Source organism: Xyrauchen texanus, chromosome 37 (genome assembly GCF_025860055.1).
Source record: "Xyrauchen texanus isolate HMW12.3.18 chromosome 37, RBS_HiC_50CHRs, whole genome shotgun sequence".
Classification (NCBI taxonomy): domain Eukaryota; kingdom Metazoa; phylum Chordata; class Actinopteri; order Cypriniformes; family Catostomidae; genus Xyrauchen; species Xyrauchen texanus.
In genome coordinates this window covers 25088673-25114135 of record NC_068312.1, presented here as the reverse complement: position 1 = coordinate 25114135, position 25463 = coordinate 25088673, and the positions used below count along the sequence as shown (strand labels likewise).

Sequence of the window (25463 nt, the reverse complement as noted above, 5' to 3'; positions counted from 1 at the left end):
CAATTTAAAGCAATGATGTGCATATACATATTATTATACAGGTGAAACTCGAAAAATTAGAATATCGTGCAAAAGTTCATTAATTTCAGTAATTCAACTTAAAAGGTGAAACTAATATATTATATAGACTCATTACAAGCAAAGTAAGATATTTCAAGCCTTTATTTGATATAATTTTGATGATTATGGCTTACAGCTTATGAAAACCCCAAATTCAGAATCTCAGAAAATTAGAATATTGTGAAAAGGTTCAGTATTGTAGGCTCAAAGTGTCACACTCTAATCAGCTAATTAATCCAAAACGCCTGCAAAGGGTTCCTGAGCCTTTAAATGGTCTCTCAGTCTGGTTCAGTTGAATTCACAATCATGGGGAAGACTGCTGACCTGACAGTTGTGCAGAAAACCATCATTGACACCCTCCACAAGGAGGGAAAGCCTCAAAAGGTAATTGCAAAAGAAGTTGGATGTTCTCAAAGTGCTGTATCAAAGCACATTAATAGAAAGTTAAGTGGAAGGGAAAAGTGTGGAAGAAAAAGGTGCACAAGCAGCAGGGATGACCGTAGCCTGGAGAGGATTGTCAGGAAAAGGCCATTCAAATGTGTGGGGAGCTTCACAAGGAGTGGACTGAGGCTGGAGTTACTGCATCAAGAGCCACCACACACAGACGGGTCCTGGACATGGGCTTCAAATGTCAAACGTCTTACCTGGGCTAAAGAAAAAAGAACTGGTCTGTTGCTCAGTGGTCCAAAGTCCTCTTTTCTGATGAGAGCAAATTTTGCATCTCATTTGGAAACCAAGGTCCCAGAGTCTGGAGGAAGAATGGAGAGGCACACAATCCAAGATGCTTGAAGTCCAGTGTGAAGTTTCCACAGTCTGTGTTGGTTTGGGGAGCCATGTCATCGGCTGGTGTTGGTCCACTGTGCTTTATTAAGTCCAGAGTCAACGCAGCCGTCTACCGGGACATTTTAGAGCACTTCATGCTTCCTTCAGCAGACAAGCTTTATGGAGATGCTGACTTCATTTTCCAGCAGGACTTGGCACCTGCCCACACTGCCAAAAGTACCAAAACCTGGTTCAATGACCATGGTATTACTGTGCTTGATTGGCCAGCAAACTCGCCTGACCTGAACCCCATAGAGAATCTATGGGGCATTGCCAAGAGAAAGATGAGAGACATGAGACCAAACAATGCAGATGAGCTGAAGGCCGCTATTGAAGCATCTTGGTCTTCCATAACACCTCAGCAGTGCCACAGGCTGATAGCATCCATGCCACGCCGCATTGAGGCAGTAATTAATGCAAAAGGGGCCCAAACCAAGTACTGAGTACATATGCATGTATATACTTTTCAGAGGGCCGACATTTCTGTATTTAAAATCCTTTTTTTTTATTGATTTCATGTAATATTCTAATTCTCTGAGATTCTGAATTTGGGGTTTTCATAAGCTGTAAGCCATAATCATCAAAATTATATCAAATAAAGGCTTGAAATATCTTACTTTGCTTGTAATGAGTCTATATAATATATTAGTTTCACCTTTTAAGTTGAATTACTGAAATTAATGAACTTTTGCACGATATTCTAATTTTTCGAGTTTCACCTGTATATGTGCTCTCCATCCAAATGATTTAGCTTTTTTTCATTTTACATTAAAATTATTTCTAAGATATTATACATGACAGGTTGTTTAAGATCGCTTTGAAATCTGCTTTTTTCCCCTCCTTTTCTTTTAATATTTAAGCTACTTTTTTGTTTGTGTGTGAGAGAGAATTGGTGTGTTATATAGGAATTAGTTCTCTGATCACAATACTCAAAACAATTGTGACAATTCAGTTCGAGCTGTGTTTTTGTGCAGTTTTTGTTTATTAAAGAAAGCCTTTATAACTACTTTACGGTACATTTAAAAAGAATGTGTTTTAATGATGTGTTTGGATATTGAGACTAATAGGTAATAGAAGACAGAACATTTACTACATTTCCCATAATGCTGTTCTCGTGGAATTAACAGCTGATCGTCCTGATTCATGGCGCTGTTGGGTCGGAGTGGATATTGCTTGAAAGATGGAGTGCAGGAGGAAAAATTCAAGCCGATCAAACAGGTATCACAGTACAGATTTATCCTTTATCCTACGAAAATATATAATTAAAAGTAGGAAGAATATTAGTCGACGCGTCTTGACGCAGGTGCACCTGACCTGACGTCAACGCGCATCGTTTTCATTGTTGATAGGTTTTGGAGTGGAGGGATAGCGCAACCTTAAACCATAGAGGCCCTGATAGTCAAGGACCTTTGGGCACTGACCCAATTGGCCCAGTCGGTAATACATCCCTGCTCCTCCTGAGTCTACATTTATTGCAATTAGTGCACCCCAATATTACATGGAAGACTGAAGGAGATACTCCATCCTCACTGGTTATTACCACGCTGGATTTGACCTTTGAGAATGCCAATTTAGATAATCTGTTTTCTTTTTAAATAATTCTTTATATATATATATATATTGGGGTGAACTCTTTCGTTGATATCATGATTGTTTCTCAAAAGCCACTTTATGATTAAATAGAGAGCAAATGGAGTCTGTCGCTTAAGCCTCCCGCTTTATTTAGACTGAAAACAGTCAGTAATCTCATGTGTCTCCTCTTGCATTTTAGAAGAGATCTCAGTAATGTCACATACTTAATGTGCTCAAATTTGCCAAGATACCAGAACCTTGCTTAAAATGTCTGAGGTTTAAACATAAAATAAACATTCCTCATTAAATTCTTCCAAGAACAAAATGATCTGACCTATGCTATCCATACATTTTATAGCTCTTTTCTTATGTTGTATGTTAACAAATGTCTCTGTTTTTTTTTTTCTATATTTATTTTTTCAATAATTTTTCAAAGAAACATTTGAGACAACATTTAGAACATTTAAGCTTAAATGAAACATAACTAAGAGCTCCATTAAGTATTCTGGCCTATGAAAGAGCAAAATCTTGAGCAATAAAATTTGCCTTTGAGCTCTCTCTCTCTCACACACACACACACACACTTTCTCACTGTCTTTCCTGGTGCTATTAATACCTTGTCACCATTAGAGTTGATCCTCTTACTCGAACAAGCCCACACATTAGACAAATGAGTAGCCATAAATAAAAGTGTGAGAGTTCTGCTTCTTCTAGTCATTAAAAGCAATTGCGAAGACATTAGAGGACATTGAATGTTCACACATCAATTGTTATGCTGATAAAACTGAGGCTCAGATCCAGGTTGAGTCTGCAGATCTGACCAGTTATGCTGGTTTGGCTGCAGCAGGTGTGTATTTTTGTCCCGCTGTTCAGAGTGGTTTAATGTCTGACCTCTCCATGACCCAAGCTTTGTACTTCAGCTGTGATTATTAGCTGGTTTATCTGTGTTGGGCCATTTGAGATGCACTGAGAAAGTGACCTTTATTGCTCATATGGAAGGTGGTTGTCAGGATTTCTCAGGAGCTGATATGAGCACTCTTCTCGGGTATACAGGGGCCATAATTTCAGGCTGCTAGGCTCTGTGCACAAATGGAGGGTAAAATGCTCATTTATTTTGTAAAAGGTTAATTAAATGACATTTTCTCCACTTGTTTGAGTATAATCGGAACACATGCAGCTAAAGAGTAAATCATTTAAAACGGTTCAAAGAGATGAAGATGTTTTTTTGCCTCCAACCCTCTAACTGAAATCAGCTTATTAATGGGGCGACTGTGGCTCAGGTGGTAGATTGCAGGGTTGGTGGTTCGATTCCTGGCCCACACAACTGCACATGCCGAAGTGTCCTTGGGCAAGACACTGAACATCAAGTTGCTCCCAATGCGACAGCATTTGTGGCATAATATTGATTACCACAAAAATTTATTTTTACTCCCCCCCCCCTTTAAAAACAAAAGCACAAATCTGGGTTACAGTGAGGCACTCACAATGGAAGTGAATGGGGGACAATTTTTGAACATTAAAATATTCACTTTTTAAAAGTATAGCCAGAAGACATAAACAATATGCGTGGTCACATTATTTTAGTGTGATGAAACCACTTACTAACCTTTTTCTGCTTTACAACTTAGTTGCCACGACGATGTAATGTCAACAAACTAAAACCCTAAAATGACTGTAAAAACTTTACAGCTCAAATAATCAGGGGTGGAAAGAATACAGAAAAGTACTACTCAAGTAAAAGTACTGTTACTTCTTAAAAAATGTAGTATGAGTAGAGTAAAAGTACCTGTCCTAAAAACTACTCAAGAGTAAAAGAGTAGCTCATTTAAAAGTACTCACGAGTAGTGTTGCGAAAGCTATGCCCCTTTAAATTAAAACACTATTCTAAATGTTTCTATTTAAAAATGTTGCACACATACCGTACATTCCCTTTTATGACCGTTTGCCAGAAAGAATAAAAATATAGGTATTTTATAGGTGTTTTTGACTGACAACTTTTAAAATACATCACTTATCTATGATAATGTAAACACTACATGAATTTGATGGAAAAAAATACAAATAGAATTACGACGTGATTACAGAAATTAAAAGATGAAAAAGTTATTTTCAATACAATGATCCGCATTTTATATCATAATGTACGAAACAATTACATTCAAATCAGTTTATGTGTAATATCTAAATATACCTTAATGTCGACAGAGTTACTGTTGTGCATAAAACATGTTCAAAACAATGCAAGGAATGCAAAACAAATAAACACTAAAAAGTAGGGTCACTTGGCATGTCATGTCCAGTACAGGGGCCACATCGGGCTTCAAATAATCACATAACGTAAAAACGTAACCTCGGATATGAAACAAGTCATACGGGATGTGTTCATTAAATAAAACTTGTTGTCTTTCTTCGGCACTGTGGTTACACTGAAAAATCCAGTCTCTGAATTTGCATGCTCCAACTCCCTTATGCATTTGGGAGACAATTTTATCTAAAGCAACTCAGTGTATTCAAGCTACATTTGATCAGTTTCAGTACTACATTAAAAAAAAAAAAAAGGATTTTTGCATGTTGTTCAGTTAACTTAATAAAAAATGAACTATAAAGCAACACAATTCTGGATCATTTTGTCCTAAATTGATTTAATTACATTCTGTCCAATTACATTTGTAAAACTGAGGTTTACTTAATTTGAGTTAGGACTACATTAATACTTTTTGTAGCATTAATGAAACTGGGCAGGGGATTTCCATTTCCCAGCACGCTTTGCAGGTGACTGGATGGGGTGAGCAAATGTTGAAACTGAGGTTTATTTAATGGATTTTTGAGTAAGATAAGAATAGAAGGAGATTTGTTAATGGTTAATGTTTTTTTTTATAGTGACATTTACAAGGATTGTTTGTTAGGCTGGAATTTTTGGAGTTACCATTGTGGTGAAGATTGGCACTTGTTCTTAGATTGACAATGGACTTTCAGTGAAGTTTGATATGAGTGCTGCTTAGCTCATGTGCAGTTGCTGTCAAACTGACAGTGAATCAGTTTCACAAATGTTTCATTTGCTAACCCGGCATATACTAATGATTAATAAAATGAATTTAGTTGGATCAACTTTAGATAATTATTTAGATCTTATCTAGTTGGTCTGAAAAAATTAATTTAAGTTTGTAAAAGTAGAATAAGTCATTTCAAACCAATTCATGTTTGTTGGAAAAAAAATATTTAATTGGTTTAACTGGGTTTCTATCTAAATGATTTGCAATTTTAAAGCACATTTCTAAAAAAAAAAAAAAAAAAAAAAAATACATTTTTAAAACAAATATATTGTTTCAAATCAAATCACTTTATTGTCACACGACCATAAACACAAATGCAACAGTAGGTGAAAGTCTATAAAGCAACATAGCAGTCATGACAGTGACGAGACATATACCAATTACAATAAACAACATATTTACACAACAAAATTTACATATCAAATGTACACATAATTACACAATACAATAATAATATACAATGTACAGTAAACAATACACACAATATAGAATACACATACAATAAAAAAAATAAAGAGTAAATGAAAAAATATATATATACAGTAGATGTATTGTGGAGAATATAATTATGACAGTCCAATGTGAGATAATAAATGATCCATCACCAACCTCTAAAAAATCCACCTCCGCCTAGCACATCAACTTTTAAGCAGACAATGAGTTTATGTGCCTTTTACATTCAGGTTTTCTTTCTAATGTTTGAATATTGTTCTTTTTGGTGCAGTGGGAGTGGTGAAGACTCTCTGGACAGGCTCCTTCCTCCGGTCAGTGCCTATCGCAGAAAGAGCAGCACTTTGGGTAAAACAGAACCGCCACTGCTCCGCACAGGCACAAGAACCATCTACACAGCGGGTAGACCACCCTGGTACAATGAACATGGAGCCCAGTTTAAAGAGGCCTTTGTCATAGGTACGACTAGAGGGGGAATCCCCATACTGAAAAGATTAAATAAATCAAACATTCGAAAATAAACACAGCACTAAAAGCACTTCCTCACTATGTACAAACGTTAACACATTATTGTATGGTATCTTGTTTGAACTATGTGAATGATTAAATTAACTAATAATGTTACTGCAGATTCGAAAGGCCCAATTTCACACCCCACATGCACTCAGACCTTCACTTCACACAAACATTAACACCTCCTGCAACCCCCCCTCCTCCCCCCTCCTGCTACACAACCTGCACTCAAGATCTGTGAAGACGATGTGTGCCATGTCTTTCGGAAGCACAAGTCAAGGAAGGCTTCAGGCCCAGTGCCTGTACTAACCAACTGGCCCCCATCTTCACACAGATCTTCAATAGATCACTGGAGCAGTGTGAAGTCCCATGCTGCTTCAAACGCTCAATTATTGTCCCTGTCCCTAAGAAACCAAAAAGCACAGGACTTAATGACTACAGACCTGTCGCCCTGACATCTGTGGTCATGAAGTCATTTGAGAGACTGGTGTTGGCCCACCTGAAGGACATCACTGGACCCTTTCTAGATCCCCTTCAATTTGCTTATCGAGGAAACAAGTCTGTGGATGATGCAGTCAACATGGGATTGCATCATGTTCTGCAACATCTGGACAGACAGGGGACATATGCAAGGATCCTTTTTGTGGACTTCAGCTCGGCTTTCAACGCCATCATCCCAGCTATTGTCAGGACTAAATTAAACCAACTCCCTGTTCCCATGTCTATCTGTCAGTGGATTACCAGCTTTCTGACGGACAGGCAGCAGCTTGTGAGACAGGGAAAATTCACTTCCACCACCTGTACCATCAGCACTGGTGCCCCCAGGTATGTGTGCTCTCCCCACTACTCTTCTCCCCTACACCAATGACTGCACCACCAAGAATCCCTCTGTCAAGCTCCTGAAGTTTGCAGACGACACCACTGTCACTGGTCTCATCCGAGATCACGATGAGTCTGCCTATAGAAAGGAGGTTGAGCGGCTGGCTGTCTGGTGCAGTCAAAACAACCTGGAGCTGAACATGCTCAAAACGGTTGAGATGATTGTGGACTTTAGGAGGAACACCCCAACATTGTCCCCCTCACCATTCTAAACAGCACTGTGGCAGGAGTGGAGTCATTCAGGTTCCTGGGCACTACCATCTCACGGGACCTGAGACCCTCTCGGCGGGGTGCGCGAGACCCATGTGTAGGACCCCCAGCGCGCTCTCGCAGGTCACGTCGGCTACCTGGTTGATCCTGAGGAAGTTCAACCTGCCACAGGTGCTGCTGATACAGTTCTACACAGCAGTCATTGAGTTTGTCCTCTGCACTTCAATAACTGTCTGGTTTGCTGCAGCTACGAAATCAGACATCAGAAGACTACAGAGGACAGTTCGGACTGCTGAGAGGATTATTGGTTGCCCCCTGCCCCCCCTTCAAGAACTATCCACTTCCAGAGTGAGGAAAAAGGCTGGTAAAATCACTCTGGACCCCACTCACCCAGCCCACTAATTTTTTGAACTGTTGCCTTCTGGCCGACGCTTCAGAGCTCTGAGCACCAGAGCTCTGTTTTTATATTGGTTTTGTATTGGTGTACACTGGAAGCTCCTGTCACCAAGACAAATTCCTTGTATGTGTAAGCACACTCGGCAATAAAGCTGATTCTGATTCTGATTCTGGTGTTGTTGCAGGTCTGTGTGGTGGCAGTGCCTCTGGAAAAACTACTGTAGTCAATAAAATCATCGAAGCTTTGGATGTTCCCTGGGTGGTCCTGTTGTCAATGGACTCATTCTATAAGGTGAGATGTTTGTATTTGGAGAATGAGGCTGAACTTTTGGGTGTTTGTGTGTGTTAAGGTGAAGTCCGAATTAATTTCTGGTGTGACATCTGAAGTTAATCTTGTAAATCAAGTGCTTCTTCATAATCCCTCTCCTTCCTTCTTTATCTCTGTGTGCATCAATCCGTTCCAACACAAGACCACATGCACATACTGGACCTCCAGTAATTAATGCACTTATCAGTTCAGCCATTCACATTTCATTTGCACATACTCTATAACTACAAAATAGCTGCTGAGGAGATTTGTTTGTTCAGTGTTCAGCAATATCCATTCTCACATATTTTGTTTTCTTTAAGCTGCTGTGTGCAGTTTTGTTGATGTTAAAATACTTTCTCTTATTCCAGATTATTAGTTACCTATTCATGTCGGGTTCCCCCAAAAAGTGTGAACAACAGTTAAACAGTCATTTTTTTTTACATTTAAAAAACTAAAAAATTTTAACATACTGTACATTTACATAATTTAATTGCTATAAAAGCTCATCTGTCAATCAAACATGCAATCTTTATGTTACCCATCTACAGATTCTCTCTCCAGATGAACAAGCTCTGGCAGCTAGTAATGACTATAACTTTGACCATCCAGGGGCTTTTGACTTTGAACTGCTCGTGACCACACTACGGAAACTTAAACAGGGAAAAAGTGTAAAGATCCCAGTGTATGACTTCACTACACATGGACGCCAGAAAGACTGGGTCAGTATGTGAGGCAGATGTTTTACATATTTTCCAGAAGTACATTAAAAAAATATTTACCACAGGTACAGCGGTCATATTTTATAATAATCCCATGCAAAAGGCTTTTGCATAGGCAAAGTTTGTTTGATTGTCTTTGCTTTTTCACCCCACATTCCCAAACTCCTCCAGAAAAACGTCTATGGTGCCAGCGTCATTATCTTTGAAGGCATCTTATCTTTTGCAGACAAAGAGCTCTTGCAGGTATGATGGTTAATTGTTTCAGTTTCTAAGGTTCTCAATATTTTGTATATACTGGTAGACAGAAGTTCAGAAAACAATTAAAGAAGAAGTTTCTGTTATGAGACAAGGGAGAGGGACCATTTATCACAGTCCATCTTAGGGCACAGTCTGGAATCTCCAAAACACACAGCATCACAGTGCATTATAGTCAGATAGTGTAGATTAAAGGAACAGTTCACCTAAAAATTCAAATTTACTCATGCTCATGCCATCCCAGATGTGTATGACTTTCTTCTGGACACAAACAAAGATTTTTAGAAGAATAGTTCAGCTCTGTAGGCCCTCACAATGTAAGTGAATGGGTTCCAAAATGTTGATGCTCCAAAAGCATATAAAGGCAGCATAAAAGTAACCCATATGACTCTAGTGGTTAAATCCATATATTTTATATATATATATATATATATATATATATATGTCCTTTTTTACTATCAATCCCCACTTTCACATTCTTCTTTTGTTTTTGGCGATTCACATTCTTCATGCATATCGCCACCTGCTGGGCAGGGAGGAAAAGGATTTAAATATTGATCTGTCTCTCACCCACACCTATCATATAGCTTCTGAAGATATAGTTTACATTGTGAACTACATCTGCAAATCTGATATATTGTTTTAAAAATCTTTCTTTATGTTCAGCAGAAGAAAGTCATACACATCTCGGATGGCACGAGGATAAGTAAATGATTAGAGAATTTACATTTTTGTGTGAACTATAACTTTAAAGTTAGCAGAAAACCATTGTTTTTTTTATTTTTTTTATTTAATTCATTAATTTATTTTCAGGTGCTCTCAGTAATTTTAATGTTTGCCTTGCGCTTATGCAGACACCTAGCGGAGTGGAGGAAAAAGCATACATTTTCCGTGTACCAATTCCCATGTAAAAATTTGCTGTTCATAGTCAGCCATCATTATTTTATTTCACAAGTGAAAATGTCAGCTAAGAGATGGTTTACCAAGATAAAATTAGTAGTATTCTGCTGGTCATGAGATCTCAGCATGGCAGCCCTCATGAAGTGACCCGCTCCATGTACAATAAACCAGTTTTTATTAATCTACTGATATTATTGGAATCTGTATCTCTTGTGTACATGATTTTAAACATAGTTTTAAAAAGTACTATTCAGAAGTAAAACTTGAAATAAATTGGACCTTTTGCATTAGTGCAGTAGATGTAAAAATATCTTAAAGTGCATCACTAGATGTTAGAATTAACAACACACCACACCTTCTCTACTCAACTCAGTTTCCTGTTGAATATTTGTAATCATCATATGTTTTCCCTGCAGCTCATGGACATGAAGATTTTTGTAGATGCAGATTCAGATATTCGGCTGGTACGGAGGCTGAGGAGGGACATCACAGAGAGGGGACGGGACATTGAGGGTGTCATTAAACAGTACAATACGTTTGTAAAGCCAGCATTTGAGCAGTACATTGAACCAACCATGAGACTGGCAGACATTGTAGTGCCACGTGGTGAGATTTACGTTATGTAGAGATTCTACCATGAACATTGCAGTAATGATGTAAAGTGGACTGTCACTGTTGTTGTCATTTTCTCTTTCTCTCCTTCACACAAATACGCACAGGTGGAGGTAACATGGTAGCCATTGACCTGATCGTTCAACATGTTCACAGCAAGTTAGAAGAGGTGAGTGAAAAAGGGCATGTGGGAAAATGTGTCCTCTGAATTAACCCAAAGCAAATTAGCCAACCTTCAAATTTCCAAACACTACATAAAGAAACGGCGCCCTCTGCCTGTGAAGAGAGGTTGTGCAGATATTCTTGTTTTATTTAAATATATGTGGGGACAGTGAGGTGAACAATTATAAAATGACTTACATGTTGAAATTGTTAATGGCACTCCATACTTTTGTAGTTCGAGTATTTATACACTAGAAAGAAAACTTTTGCGCTTTTGGTATCACCTCTTATTCTTTCACTTTCTCTGACTTCTTATTCTTTCTTTTTCACTGGTTTTCGCTTACCTTTCATCTCTGTCCTGTTGCATGCTTTCTCTTTGGCAGCGTGAGCTTAGTGTCAGGTAGAGAAGCTTTGTTGTTCACCTGTGTTCTGTTGGAAATGTCATGTCCTTTTCAGGTGGTCTTAATTTGTATTTGAATCCTCTTTTTGTCTTTGACAGTGCTGATTTGCTTTATTTCTGCTTCTATGTTCACACACACACAGGGCGCTCCTGGCAACAGCTCATCAGTCCCAGCCTCTCCCTCAGACTCTCAGTGTGTTGGAGAGCACGCCACAGGTGCAAGGCCTTCACACTATCATGAGGTGAGCAGCAGCTCTCATAAAAAACGTACCTTAAAGCCAGGGGTTAAATTGGAATTTTGGAGGTGGGGAAGCCCTAAGATTGGGTGATAAAATAAGAAAGTTTGAAAAAAAATAAATAAATACTTGGTTGTCTAAATATGGACTTATTATTATGCCTGTATGGTATGTCATTCACAGAAGTTTTTTCTTTCAGAATAATACATTTTCCTGGAATGATGATTTGTCTGCCATTATTTATGCATGTCATTATTCAACTTGTGAATTGTGAAATTTGTGAACTTTTGAATTGTGAAAATATATAATTACATATAAAAGTTTAGTGTTTTACAATGTCAAAAAACTTGATTAAGAATGCCATCAAATATATTTTATACATTTAAAAAAACTCAGATGACAGCTTTGGATGCAAAGTGATTCCGGATTCAAAACCCCTTTGTGTATACAGTTTTTTAACATGTAATATTATAGTAACCATGTGTTTTTGGCATAAGCTATAGTTTTAATCAAATTAACCACAGTGTACATACAGTAACATACAGTAATATGGTTTTAAAGGAGTCATGACATACTCTTTATATATATATATATATATATATATATATATATATATATATATATATATATATATATATACTATTATTATCTTTGCTGAGATCCACTTATAATGTTAAAGTTTTTTTTTAACCAAAACAGTCCTAATTTAGTAATATATAATAATATATATATTTTAATAACTCTTCCTTTGCAAAGCTTGATTCATATATAAATACGCAGGTGTAATACAATCCATAATACAATGGTGATGTTTCATGCATCAACAAGCCAAAGCAGAAACGCTGGTCTTCACAGAAGCGACATCTCACACATTTTCCGTGTTTGTTTACACACAGAATTGCATGTGATTCTCCCAGTCAGTGGCAGCATCAGATTGAGACGAATTTTTGAAAAGTTGCGTACCGCTCTTAAAACGTGCCGCACATCACTGGAAACAAAAATAACCAAAGACATCCATATAATGCACATTTACAAAAGACTAACAATTAAAAATAGCACAAATGGGTGCAAAGAAATTGTCCAGGACGTCTTTAAAACAGCACAACAGAAAGACATTATTAAGAGTTCGTCTTTTTAAAACTGTGCAAAATGTATGATAATGCTCAAAGCCGTTCATCTAGTACATGTTTATGTAGATAGCATTTAAATCCAGATAGGCACATGAAGGTGTCCTGTGTAAGTCTCCATTGGATGAATCTCCCATGAGAGGCCCTCTGTCCCTCTCTCCTCTTCACCTGTGTGACTGACTGAGCACCAATGTGCGGGACCAAGGGTATACAATGACGAAAAATAGGTGTTGATGTCTTGCTGAAGAGGCAGTCAAATGCAATTGTAAAATAGTTAAATTAAACAAAATTGAAATCTCGTAATAATCAATAACAGTAATAATGTGTTATCAGGTTTCTTTTTAAATCATGGTGGTATTAACGAAAATTAACCACAGGTGCCTTTTACCGGCACTATAGCAGATCAGGAGCTGATTCTAATTGCAAGTGATCCTTCCTATGCCCTACTCGTTCCAAAGTGCGGAGCCCTTGAATTGGGTACTCTGAAGGGAACACGGAATTACTGTATGAAATTACTTCGTCTTGTGGATGGGCATATTCATGTTCTCACTTTTGTTTGGAACAAGCATTCAAGTGGCAACCCCTCCCTTAGCAGTGCCCTTTGAGGGAGCAAAAATTTTGTTTGGATTTCCCCCGAAAGCATCCAACTGGCGTCACGGGGAGTCAGCTGATTTTTTAATTCTGTTTTTGTTTCATGAATTTACAAATGCAACAGAAGATATCTGTTTACAGCAGATAAACTCTAAAAGCTTTTTTTCTCCAGATCATTACTTGATATTAATTTTCTATGTGAGTGAAATAATGTATTGTTTTCTACTTGCAAACTTTCCGATCGGCACAATAATTTGACCATATGTTTGAAAGTTTGTGTACAGTAAATAATCATATTTATTAAGTTATGGAAATGGAACACTTCTAATTTGTCAGCTAATTAAAAAGCATCTAAGAGTTGGTTATGTTGCCAATATTCATTGTAAAGTCTTTAAAACGACACCAATTTTGTGTTGAGGAGAGTAGTTATAAATTATTCTTTTTCAGCACAGAACATCAAAAGCATGCCAAAACATGTTTATGTATTATTATTTAAGCAACACAAGCGCAAGCATACAATAATTTTCTCATTTATTTTCTTGATGAATATGAATAAATAATATGTAAAAAAACAACATGTTAACATACTGTGAACTAATTTTTTTATACTACAATACTTTAATAAATACATTTGAATCCAGAAATTTAATTTCTTGCATTGCTTTTGGTTATTTATGAAACATAAAGTTAGCATTTTGGCTGTGTACTCACAGAACAACGCAGATACACCAACACAGAACTATAAATGCAAACCAACACAGGTCAGATAAAATGTCCACTCTATGTTATGTTGTAAGTTCATCAACAGATTTCTACTCATTACTGTCATAGTACTATATATAGATACCATGGTTTTACTATGACACAAGTCAAAAATACAGAATTATCACAGACCTTGCCTGAAAAAAAAGGTGTAAAATATGGTGCTTTTTGTTAGGAATGTAACAGAATAGGCTATTATTTGTCAAAAAGGAAATAATGGAAGAAAATTAAGTTCCAGAATGGCTAACAACTCTTCCACGCTTGTTGCTGAATGGTGCTGGCTGTTTTGGAATTCTTTCATGTGTCAGTGTGAATTCTCCACATGAAAGAATGCCTTGGTGTCATAAAATCAGGATAATGAGTCTGTTTGACCTTTTCTTTGCATCTCCTTTGCACTCCTCCTCAATTGTCTGTTTGTTTGTACAGGAACAAAGACACCAGCCGTGACGAGTTTATCTTCTACTCAAAGAGACTGATGAGGCTGCTTATTGAACACGCTCTGTCTTTCTTGCCCTCAAAGGTGTGTGTGTGAGTAGGTGATTTGTGTGTGCAAGATGTATGTGTGGTGCTCATTGGGATGCTTTTATCAAAGTTTTATATTATTTTGGAGGTCAAAGCAGATTTTGTTGTGCTTTAATTATATGTTCATGTTTGCTGCGTTTTCATTCATTGCACCTCAACATTTCCTCTTCAGCTTTACTATGTCATCACACAAATGTCTCTTTTACAGGTGTGCACTGTCCAGACACCACAAGGCCAAGAGTATGAGGGACGCAGATTTAGTGGCAAAGGGGTACAGTTATTGTGTGCATATCTGTGTCTAAATGGTTCATTCTCAGTATTTTGAAATCATGAAAGTTGTGAAGCAGCTCCTGTTTTTCTTTCTCAGATCACAGGTGTGTCTATTCTTCGGGCTGGTGAAACCATGGAGCCTGCTCTGAGAGCCGTGTGCAAGGATGTCCGTATTGGCAAGATTTTGATCCAGACTAATCTGGACTCGGGGGAACCAGAGGTAATATAGGCCTTAAATCATGGCACACAATATCAATAATAGCATCAAAATATCTTTCTATTGGTGAAAGAGCTTTTCTGTATTGTGTAGACTAAATTAAATTCTGGGCTACAGGCAACTTTTTTACCCTGAACACAGATTAAGCCTAGCACTTGACATACATATAATGTAAACTAGATCTAGGCCTAAAAGAACACAACTACAATGCATGCAAAATATGCAACACATAGGGGCACTACTCAAAGGGGGCACCAAATCATCAAAAAATTGTGTTCGGATGGCGAAATGCTCAAATATTAAATACAAATATTATTAAAAAAAAAACTATTATTTTGTCAGTCAATTAAATTTTACTTGAATTTGATATACTACCTTTCCTATCCAAATGTATTTAGTTCGTTTTTAGAAAAAAAAAACAAGAAGACAGCATTTAACAAATATGTTTTCTTAAGATTTTCCAAACAATGCCTTCTACAGTATAAAGAGAAAAATGCACTAAAATAGCACTAATTCAAGTAACATGAAACGTTTCCCAAATTCTAGGAAAGAAGGATATTGACAAATTGAAAGAACTAGTCCTCCTAGGTTGCGTATTCATTGGAAATGGCCTGATCATTGCCACAGAATCATTGAGTGTGTGTTTGTAGTGTGTGCGCATACTCTGAGTGAATGACCCCTGACACATCGCAACGGTTCTGCCCTATTCCAACCTCACGCTGAGCTAAATAATATGTCTAAATCTAATGTAAAATTGGTACATGTGTTAATCGCATAAAAAAATTAAACGTGTTAATTTTGTCTGTCCAAAAAAATTTTTTTTTTACCTTTTTATTTTTTTCAATTTTATTGTGACTTCATTGAGATGTGGAGAAATTATATGTAAGTTGCGTTTGTTTGTAAACGGTAGTTTGAGGGGCTAAATCTTAGAAATGTTTTAATATTTTGGGTTAAAATTTGATGCATAGATTTACAAAAAAAATATTAATGTTGAATAATATACTGAAAAACCAAAGATGAAAGGCTATAAGTGGTTCCTCCAATACAATTGATATTTATAGCATGTTATTTATTGGGACAGACAGACAAGACAATAGAAGGGTTTAACTATGACCAGAAAATTGCCTCTTTTTTCAGCTTGTAAGGATCTTGGCATGAGACTGGATTGGTTTCTAGATAAAAACAAGGATGTGTGTTTGTTTGTTTGTTTGTGTGTGTGTTTGTGTTTGTGTGTGTGTGTGTTAAATTATACTTATGTCAGTTTGTTTCTCAACTCCCCTCACACCTCTGTTTGTCCATTTTACATGTTTGTCTCTGTCTCCGTGGTAACAGAGATCTCCTGACTCCTCAGTTAGATTTTTTTGTTTTGGTGGCTATGGTTCCCTCTTCCTCACTTCATTTCCGTGGTAACTGAGGCTTTCCCTTCCTCCTTCCATTCAGCTGCACTACCTGCGACTGCCCAGAGACATCAGTGAGGATCATGTGATTTTGATGGACAGCACTGTTTCCACAGGAGCGGCAGCCATGATGGCAGTCAGGGTGTTGCTGGTATGTGGCTGACAACCTCGTTTTTGCAATACGTTAAAAAACAAACAGCATGAGCCTTCTCCCTTATCAATGTACAGTCCATGTAAATAAATGCTGAACATTACAAACTTAAAGCGTATTTAACAGATGTCAGGAAATGTGCAGATGTGTCAGGCACAAAAATTTTTTTTATTTGATTAGAAAATGTGTGTATCTACAGGACCATGATGTCCAGGAAGACAAGATTGTGTTGGTGTCACTGCTGATGGCAGAGTTGGGAGTTCACTCAGTGGCTTACGCCTTCCCACGAGTCAAAATCATCACCACTGCTGTTGACAAGAGCCTGGATGATCTTCTTCATGTCATTCCAGGGATAGGTGAGTCTTTCCTTTTCCATGCTCTTGCTGCCTGTTGTTTCTTTGTACTAGATTTTCATAATGATTTGAACTCCAGTGTTCCCACAATTTTTGACCAAGGTATTTACAGGTTTTCCATGAACAATGAACAGATGATTTCTAATGGAAATAAATGATAGAGACAGAATAGTAATTTATGAATATCTCAGTTTGTCTATTTTTTTTGCCCATAAAGGTGATTTTGGTGACCGTTACTTTGGGACAGATTGGAGCGATGCAGAAGAACAAGAATCTCTAAGCTGCTGATTAATGCTTTAATGTTTGTGTAGTCATAAACCAGAAATGTACACCAGTTAATACAGTTAAGTGTGCATAATATTATGGTCAGTGAGGAACAACACTAGATTTCATAGTCAACCAGGACCAAAAATAGTTTTTACTGTACTCTCTGTATGTAAACAGAACAATATGATTTGATGTTTTTTATGTTATAAATGACCTTCTCACTATCACAATAGAGTTCACTTTATATATTTCTAAGTACTAGTTTATATATTTGTGTGAATGGTTAGAATAGCTAAACCCATTTGGCTGTTTTCTGGTTTTGCAGATTCAGTGTGAAATAAATACAATGTAAAATAAGCCTTGATGCCTCTATTTTTAATAGACTCTCAGTTACCTAGGAAATCTGGTTGCCTTTTGCATTTACATTTATGCATTTGGCAGATGCTTTTATCCAAAGCAACTTACTGTGCAATTATTACAGGGAGCAACCTGGAGTTAAGTGCCTTGCTCAAGGACACAATGGTGGTGGCCATGGGGATCGAACCAGTGACCTTCTGATTAACAGTTATGTGCTTTAGCCCACTACACCACCAACACTTTTTTCTCTTTTATACAGACAAACATATTCAGATATAAAATACTGTGCAAAAGTCACATAAGATGTTTCACAAAAAGATTTGTCTTAAGATGGTTAATTGATATCGTCAGCTTTAGTGTGTCAATAGGAAATATAAATGTTAGTCTCCCAAACATTACTTTTGCAAAAATAATAGAAAAGAAGAACAAGAAGCCCTGCAACAGATGTCATGGCCTCCACAGAATCCCCCACTTAACATCGAGTCAGTCTGGGATTACATGAAGAGACAGAAGCAATGGAGACAGGCTAAATAGAAGCTTAGAACATCCTATCTGCCAACAACCAAGATAAACTGTGTTCAGATGTACCTAGGAGAATTGGTGCTGTTTTAAAGGCAAAGTTGGCCTCACTAAATATTGATTTAGCTTTCGTTTATGTTTACTGGACTTTGTATGACATTAATTGATCAATGAAATCTATTAATGGCATTATATTTGAAGAAATCATCACTATGCAACATATTTCACAAGTGCTTAACACTTTTGCACAGTACTGTATCTCCCCCACTTTTAGACATTTGTACTTGGCAACACAGAGTGAGTTTTCTGTGAGCAGGTTACAGACATTTTTCCAGACAGCCCCTGCAGCTGCTGCATCCTCAACACCAGGGGGAAGTATATCACCCCTTCTCTCTAATCATGCTTTTGCAGGTTCCATAAGGATACAACGTTGGAACCAAAATGTATGAAACATTCATCAATGTAACATATTTCATTTGTGGAACTAGAAAACCTGAAAGTGATTTAGCCTTTAAATACACTCAGCTCAAGGACCTGTTCATAGCTGTGGGTGAAGGAGTCTTTATTGAGTGAATGTAAATGAAAAAGTTCCATTCGGGTGAGAGCTTGATTGAGATGGAATAATGAACTGCAAAGGTAGGAGGACATGTAAGGGAATTAAAAGACAATTTTGAGATCTGGGAGGAGGAAAAAAACTATATCTATTTTCTTGCAATATAGGGTCTAAAACACCTGGCAAAAATGATGAAGAAATGGTTTGAAGTTTGGAATTTTAGAAGTGCAAAGCACATGCAGACAAGAACAATTACTGCTGTTTCTAGTGCTAAAGCTCTGTGGACACAGTATTGACATGGAAGGAGTAAATTATAAATATAAAGCTTTCATTCAACCAAAAAAAATTATTTAATTTGATTTTGTGGTAATATAATAAAAAATAAAGACACATTATGGTGTTTAATTTGGTCTTGTGATCATATAATTTATATTCAAAATCGTAATTTTTTTAACATTTGGAAATCAGGGCAGGACCACTTTTGTTACATCGTCTGACAGGAAATAATATATAACATTGCCACAACAATATGTAAGAACATATGCTTAAGGCACTGTGCATTGCTAAAATTGTATAGGAACCTGAATGATATAGGCTATAACCCTAACTAGTTTGCCATAACATTAAAAATATAGCTTAGCAGAGCTCCTCGTACATGCTGGATTCACCTAGACAACAATCTGGTCTGTGACTGCAGCCTCAAGGTTAACCTGTTACTATGGAAACAAGGCAGCCAATAAAAAAACAGCAGACGGTTGCTATGTTCACTTCACCCTTTTTGTTTTAAGGATGACCTAATTTTTTTTTTTTTTTTCAGAGCAAGTCAGATACAAGCTTGTGACACACACACACACACACACATTAAGAGAGGTAGGTAAACAAGCTACATTTTTACAAACACAAGTTCAGATGTTCTAGTGGAGGACTTGACTCAAATTAAAATCCATGTGACCTCCATCTGTCTGTAAAGTAGTCTTTCTGTATAATGTAGGAAGGTTTTGTCTCAATGGAGAGGAATTCTTAAACACCATACCATGACAGAGATGCAGTTGTCATAGGAACGGAAAATACCACAGTGAAAGGCAGATGTGACTGCAACTTCAATGGCTAATTAGGGTAAACAAAGAACACTAATGCGATCCCTCATCTACCTGAGCGTATAAACTAATCAAACCTGGGTTTATCAGACACTAATCTCATCTAGATTTAGTATCAGTGAAATGTCCTCTAGAAGATTTGGTCAACCTTTTGCATTGATGCCTACATACATCACAGAATAAAAATCAAACACAGATGCACATTCTGAGATGCTGTTCTTCTCACCACAATTGTACAGAGCGATTATCTGAGTTACCGTAGACTTTGTCAGTTCAAACCAGTCTGGCCATTCTCTGTTGACCTCTCTCATCAACAAGGTGTTTCCATCCACAGAACTGCTGCTCACTGGGTGTTTTTTTGTTTTTGGCACCATTCGGAGTAAATTCTAGAGACTTTGAAAATCCCAGGATTTTAAAATCCCAGGAGATCAGCAGTTACAGAAATACTCAAACCACCCCACCTGGCACCAACAATCATCCATGCGATTATCTAATCAGCCAATCGTGAGGCAGCAGATACGGGTCAGAAGCATCCGTTAATGTTCACATCAACCATCAGAATGGGGAAAAAAATATCTCAGTGATCTGGACGGTGGCATGATTGTTGTGGCCAGATGGGCTAGTTTGAGTGTTTCTGTAACTGCTGATCTCCTGGGATTTTCATGCACAACAGTCTCTAGAATTCCTTGTTGATGAGAGAGGTCAACAGAGAATGGCCAGACTGGTTTGAACTGACAAAGTCTATGGTAACGCAGATAACCGCTCTGTACAATTGTGGTGAGAAGAACAGCATCTCAGAATGCTATTCTGAGATGCAGGTTGGCGCTGTTTTGGCAGCACAAGGGGGGACCTACACAATATTAATCTGGTGGTTTTAATATTGTGGCTAATCGGTGTGTGTTTAGAAGTTTAGAAACACTTACTCATTCTTTATTATGTATATACTGTACATATATTCACATGTTAGAATAATAGTAAAGTCATCAAAACTATGGAATAACATAAATGGAACTATGTGAACTATGTTGTAACTAAACAAATGTTGTATCCAAAATAAATCAGAACTGTGTTATATTTTAGCATCTTCAAAGTTGTCACCCTTTGCCTAGAATTTGCAGAAATGTACTCTTGATATTTTCTCAACCAATTTCTTGAGGTATCACCCTGGGATGCTTTTTAAACAGTATTGTTTTAATCTATGTTGGGCACTTATTGGTGCTTTTCTTTATTATTTGGTCTAAGTCATCAATTTCAAAACCTTTTTTTAATTACATTTTAGTTTTATAATGAAATAAATTATTATTTTAATTATACATTTGTCTACAAAACTAATTTCAAACCTTTAAGCATATGCCTTCAGATCAAAAGATTTGAGAACTTTTCTGTCAAGTGTTTCAAAACCTTTGACCGGTAGTGTGTGTGTGTGTGTGTGTGTGTGTGTGTGTGTGTGTGTATATATATATATATATATATATATATGCAATATAAAATAAATTTGACTAAGACAGAAAACAAATCAACCCTTGAAATGTTAGATTATGTTAGATTCTTAAAGATGCAGTCTGTAATAATGACTATGAATTTAACAGTTTTAAACAGTAACGCATCCATACACATTACGTTACCTTTCCCCCTTATGTTTAGACCAAAAAATACTGTTATACTTGTAGGTTTTTCAGCACATACGGATTGTTTTTTAAGTGCTACTTTATTAAAAAAGTATAAACTTGACCCGACATTTTTATGAATAGTCATTTTGATATAAAAACATTACAATCTTTTACACATTAGAACTTAATTACACAGCTTTAATACACACCACCCTGCTGTTTGATAAGCAAACGCACAACATTAGCTGCCACACTAAACTCAACTGGTCTTTGAGATACACAGTATAGCAAAACTGATGTGAAAATAAAAAAATCCCAAAGCACATAATCAAAACTCACAGATATACTGCTGAGATCATTTTTCACCAGAGAAAAAATCATTCCAAAAGGATGACCAGAAAGAAACAAATACTTTCAGGAACACCAAGAGCAAATCCCCCTCCCATCTTTTCTGCATTTTCTGGTTTGTAACATATCCTCTGCGGGGATCTCCTTTACTGACTGCTTCTGTAAAGGGGAAAGGGATTGTCTATGATAAAATTATTCTCATCAATTGTGTTACATTTTCCAACTGTTCAGCCTAGGTTTTAGAATGTCCTCCTCAAGTCCTCATTGGTCTACCTAGTTTTGAAGCAAATCACTTTGTGCTCTTTCTTAGATGAAGAAAAAGGGGTAAAAATCAAACCACTGACAACAGCAAGAAATTAGCCATTCTCTGATACCACACAACAGTGCTAGTGTTTCACTTTTCTTTCTTTTCTTTTTTTCCACTTTTGCAAAGGTATTTTTTTTTCTTCTTGAAAGCATGCATCTTTTTTTGTCAGGCAAAGTGCATAAACAGTATTGACAAAGAAAAAACACTTATTTCACCACATCGAAGTGCTGTGGTCGTGACAGTTTGAATTGATGTTATGACCAAAACATAAAATAGCATGAAAAGACATTGGGGTCTCCAGTCAGATATGTCAAATCTATTTGTGTGCAATTATTTATTCAATTTCTATCAGTCCCTGAGCTTTTGCTAATACTTTCTATGATTCAAGATTCAAGCTCTTTATTGTCATTGTACAAGTACAATGAAATTACTGATCTCTCTTTACTTACCATTAACAACCTCTAAATTTGTACTGATTTTAAATTTGCTGTTTCAATTTCATATGGGGACTGTCTTTGACAAACAGCATGCTAAGCATGTGACATTTGTGCTTTGTAAGAAAATACTTCCTTTATTTACTAGAACTGCTTGACCCATCAAATGAGAATCTCTGTTTGAATATTTTTTTTACAGAAATAGAGGCTTAGACATTACAAAAATAGGGCCATGTATTTTCTAAAGCTTTTAGATAATAGATAGCTTTTAACATTTTAAAATAGGATCCACTTATCTATGAACACATTAAATATAGACTTTTTGTCAATATATCATATTTTGCTTGGGATTTATAAGGTCCACTTCTTGTAAGTTCATTTTTGAAATAGGGGATCGTGCTTTGCTAACAGTACCTAATCAAAATACAATTTTCTCATTGCAGAGAGCCGCAGGAATGGAATTATATTCTGTGCTTTAAATTATTTTTTGCAATAGACTTTGCAATAAATGTTGCTCATATATTTGTTTTCTCCTTTGGGATTTTCTAGGCATCAAATATACGTCTGACCCGCAATTCCTATGGTTACTTTGCCATAAACTACAGCATGTTATGACAAAAAAACAAGGATTCCATAATATTCCTATACAGGAATCCCCAGTGATGCTACTATCTGTTGTGATATGTTATCTGTGGTGATATGTGGTGGCTGGTGAAGGATTCTCTATCACTATTTATGTATGTGATGTAGGTATGTGAGTAATCATTTAGTCAGATTTTCATGTAAGCATTCTATCATTTTTGTTCTGCAAGAATACTGACCTTTAACTAGACTTACAAAACTCAATTAATGCTTAACTAATATTTGGGACCCATGTAAAACACATAGCAGTGGTGCAATGTCTGTACCCCGTTGGGCAACGACACATGCCTGTCCCCATTTAAGAGTCAAGCTCTGTTCACTCACTATAAGAAAAGTTCCCCAGACCTCCCTCTACAGGCCAGTGACATACATCTCCATGCCATCATTGAAGGTAAAGATGGTGGTTGTGCTGGAGGTGGCCGAGCTCTGCTTTAGGTCGGGTATGCTCTCGTACAAGCACTCCCCGGGAATCAGCAGGGCTTTGGCAGGGAGATGTTGCAGTTTGGGAGTCTGCTGGGGGGGTGGAGGGGGTGGGGGTGGTTGTTGCAAGGGCTGCTGGGGCCTCTTCCTCTTGGGTCGCAAGGTGGCACTGGCATTAGGTGGAGGTCTGTCATGCTTCCAGCCTCCCCCACCCTCCATGGTCTCATAAGCCAGGTCTGACTCCTCTGTGCTGATGGCTTCGTAGCAGTGGTCCTCCACGCAGGCAGGAGGCACTCTAGAGCCTTTGCCCTCCTGCGGGGCCCACGTCTGGGGTTTGACTACCACGCTAAAACCCCCGTCACGCTCACCACGATCACCCCGAGCCAAGGTCCTAAATCCGCTGATGTCTCTTGCAGCTGTGGGCGAGCCAGGCATGCCTCGCTTCTTTTTGCCTGGTTTGCAGACTTTGGAATACATCTCAGCGATCTACATGGTAACAAAGAGACAAACCATCAAAGGGGTCATTCACACAGGATGCGTTAGTGTGTTCAAAGTAGCATAATGCATCAGATGGTAATAAAATGCTGGTGTATCAAAAAACACTTTTAAAGGCTGAACTATTATAAACTTAACACAGCATCTTTAAGGAATAGTTCACGGCAAAAATGAAAATTATATAATTATTTACTTATGGCACTCCAAACTCATTTGACTTTCTTTCTTGCATGAAACACAAAAGGTGAAATTTTACTCATCATAATGTAAGTGAATAGTGAATCTGGTCTGTCAGGCTTGAAGAAGGACCCCCACTACAAAACAAAGTAATCGATAAGACGCAAGCATTCCGAGTCTTTTGAAGCAATACAATCACTTAGTGTGATGAACTTAAGACATTTTTCCACAGTGAAATCAAATTATATTAATAATAAAAATTTCAATAATAATTAGAATTTTTAGACTAAAAATCTCATTGCATCTTTTGACCAAATGTGCGACATGACATCATGCCGTTTGGTCAGGAGACAGATTTGATGTTATAGACATAGGTGTCATTTTTTATTGTATTTCACATATTTTATGTGAAGACTTTTCTAAAATTCAACAGAACAGTTTGGAGCAACATGAGGGTAAGTAAATAATGACAGAATTTTGATTTTTGAGTTTTTTTAAAAACAGGGTACTCATGACAAGATTGACGCTGAAAAGCAGCGAGACATGACGCAATGGTAAAAGACGTCCATCTAGCGAAAATTTACATAGAAAAACTGAAATGGAAAAATACAAAATATTAAAGAACAATCTGCAACAGAAATATTACCTCCATACAAAAGCAAAATTCATAAGCAAACATACAGTTATTTTCAAAATGTCAAACTTTGAACCACTGAACCCTTTTTATGTCTGTTAATTATGAAAATGTGTGTATATATCTTTTACTCTGAATGTTTGCTTTTACAGTTCCTGCTGTCTGGTGTTCTGCAAAAACACTCTTACCCTTTAAGTATATGCATTGGTGCATTTCCAGCTGTTTCTCGTTAACTTTGAAACACTTTTTAAATTAAGGGCATCTGTAATGTTTTGAAGGTTACAAGGTTTGAAGGGCTCTGGGTTCCCGCACAGTGGACAATGCGCCTAGGTCAATAATGCAAGCATTTTTGACTCAGGGTTTAGTCAATGGTTTTTAAAAATACTTTTATAGAGATTACACTCACAAAGAGCCATTTCTAGCCAATGAATTATTTTGGCAATAAGCATAACAAGAAAAATGTATATGTACATATATGCGTTTAGCAGACATTTTCAAGGCAACATTTTAACAGTATGTGTGTTCCCTGCAAATCAAACCATGACTGTAATGTTGCTGGTGCTATGTTCTACAAGTAGAGCTACAAAAGTTATATTCACTATAGACATTTCCATGACTTTTCAAGATTTTATTCATTTCCATGATTTTGAAATCATCATTTAGG

At 37.0% G+C, this 25463-nt stretch overlaps 2 protein-coding genes across 3 annotated transcripts in view; one reads left to right on the top strand and one right to left on the bottom strand.

The window, feature by feature from the left end:
• The first annotated feature begins 1988 nt into the window (after window positions 1-1988).
• Window positions 1989-17535, top strand: uckl1a (uridine-cytidine kinase 1-like 1a). Its single transcript, XM_052108727.1, has 15 exons — window positions 1989-2100; window positions 6232-6416; window positions 8141-8247; window positions 8814-8984; window positions 9156-9227; window positions 10556-10745; window positions 10859-10920; window positions 11297-11313; window positions 11457-11555; window positions 14456-14549; window positions 14760-14822; window positions 14919-15041; window positions 16479-16586; window positions 16786-16942; window positions 17157-17535. Exons 1-15 carry the CDS (start codon window positions 2063-2065, stop codon window positions 17225-17227), a joined length of 1557 nt encoding a protein of 518 aa, XP_051964687.1. The 5' UTR covers window positions 1989-2062; the 3' UTR covers window positions 17228-17535.
• Window positions 17536-21470: 3935 nt separating this feature from the next.
• Window positions 21471-25463, bottom strand: part of LOC127631191 (uncharacterized) — a 35276-nt gene continuing 31283 nt past the window's right edge. For both annotated transcript variants that reach the window (XM_052109224.1, XM_052109225.1), the window contains exon 7: window positions 21471-23979. In XM_052109224.1, coding sequence (XP_051965184.1) covers window positions 23425-23979 — 555 coding nt within the window. In that variant the 3' untranslated portion in view covers window positions 21471-23424. The remainder of the gene's footprint in view (window positions 23980-25463) is intronic.

Excerpts from the sequence above, each read along its gene's own strand:
- uckl1a (XM_052108727.1), top strand. The coding sequence starts at position 2,063 with ATGGAGTGCAGGAGGAAAAATTCAAGCCGATCAAACAG. Across the intron at positions 8,248-8,813 it reads CAATGGACTCATTCTATAAG|ATTCTCTCTCCAGATGAACA; the intron begins GTGAGATGTTTG and ends ACCCATCTACAG. Across the intron at positions 14,550-14,759 it reads TGTCTTTCTTGCCCTCAAAG|GTGTGCACTGTCCAGACACC; the intron begins GTGTGTGTGTGA and ends TCTCTTTTACAG.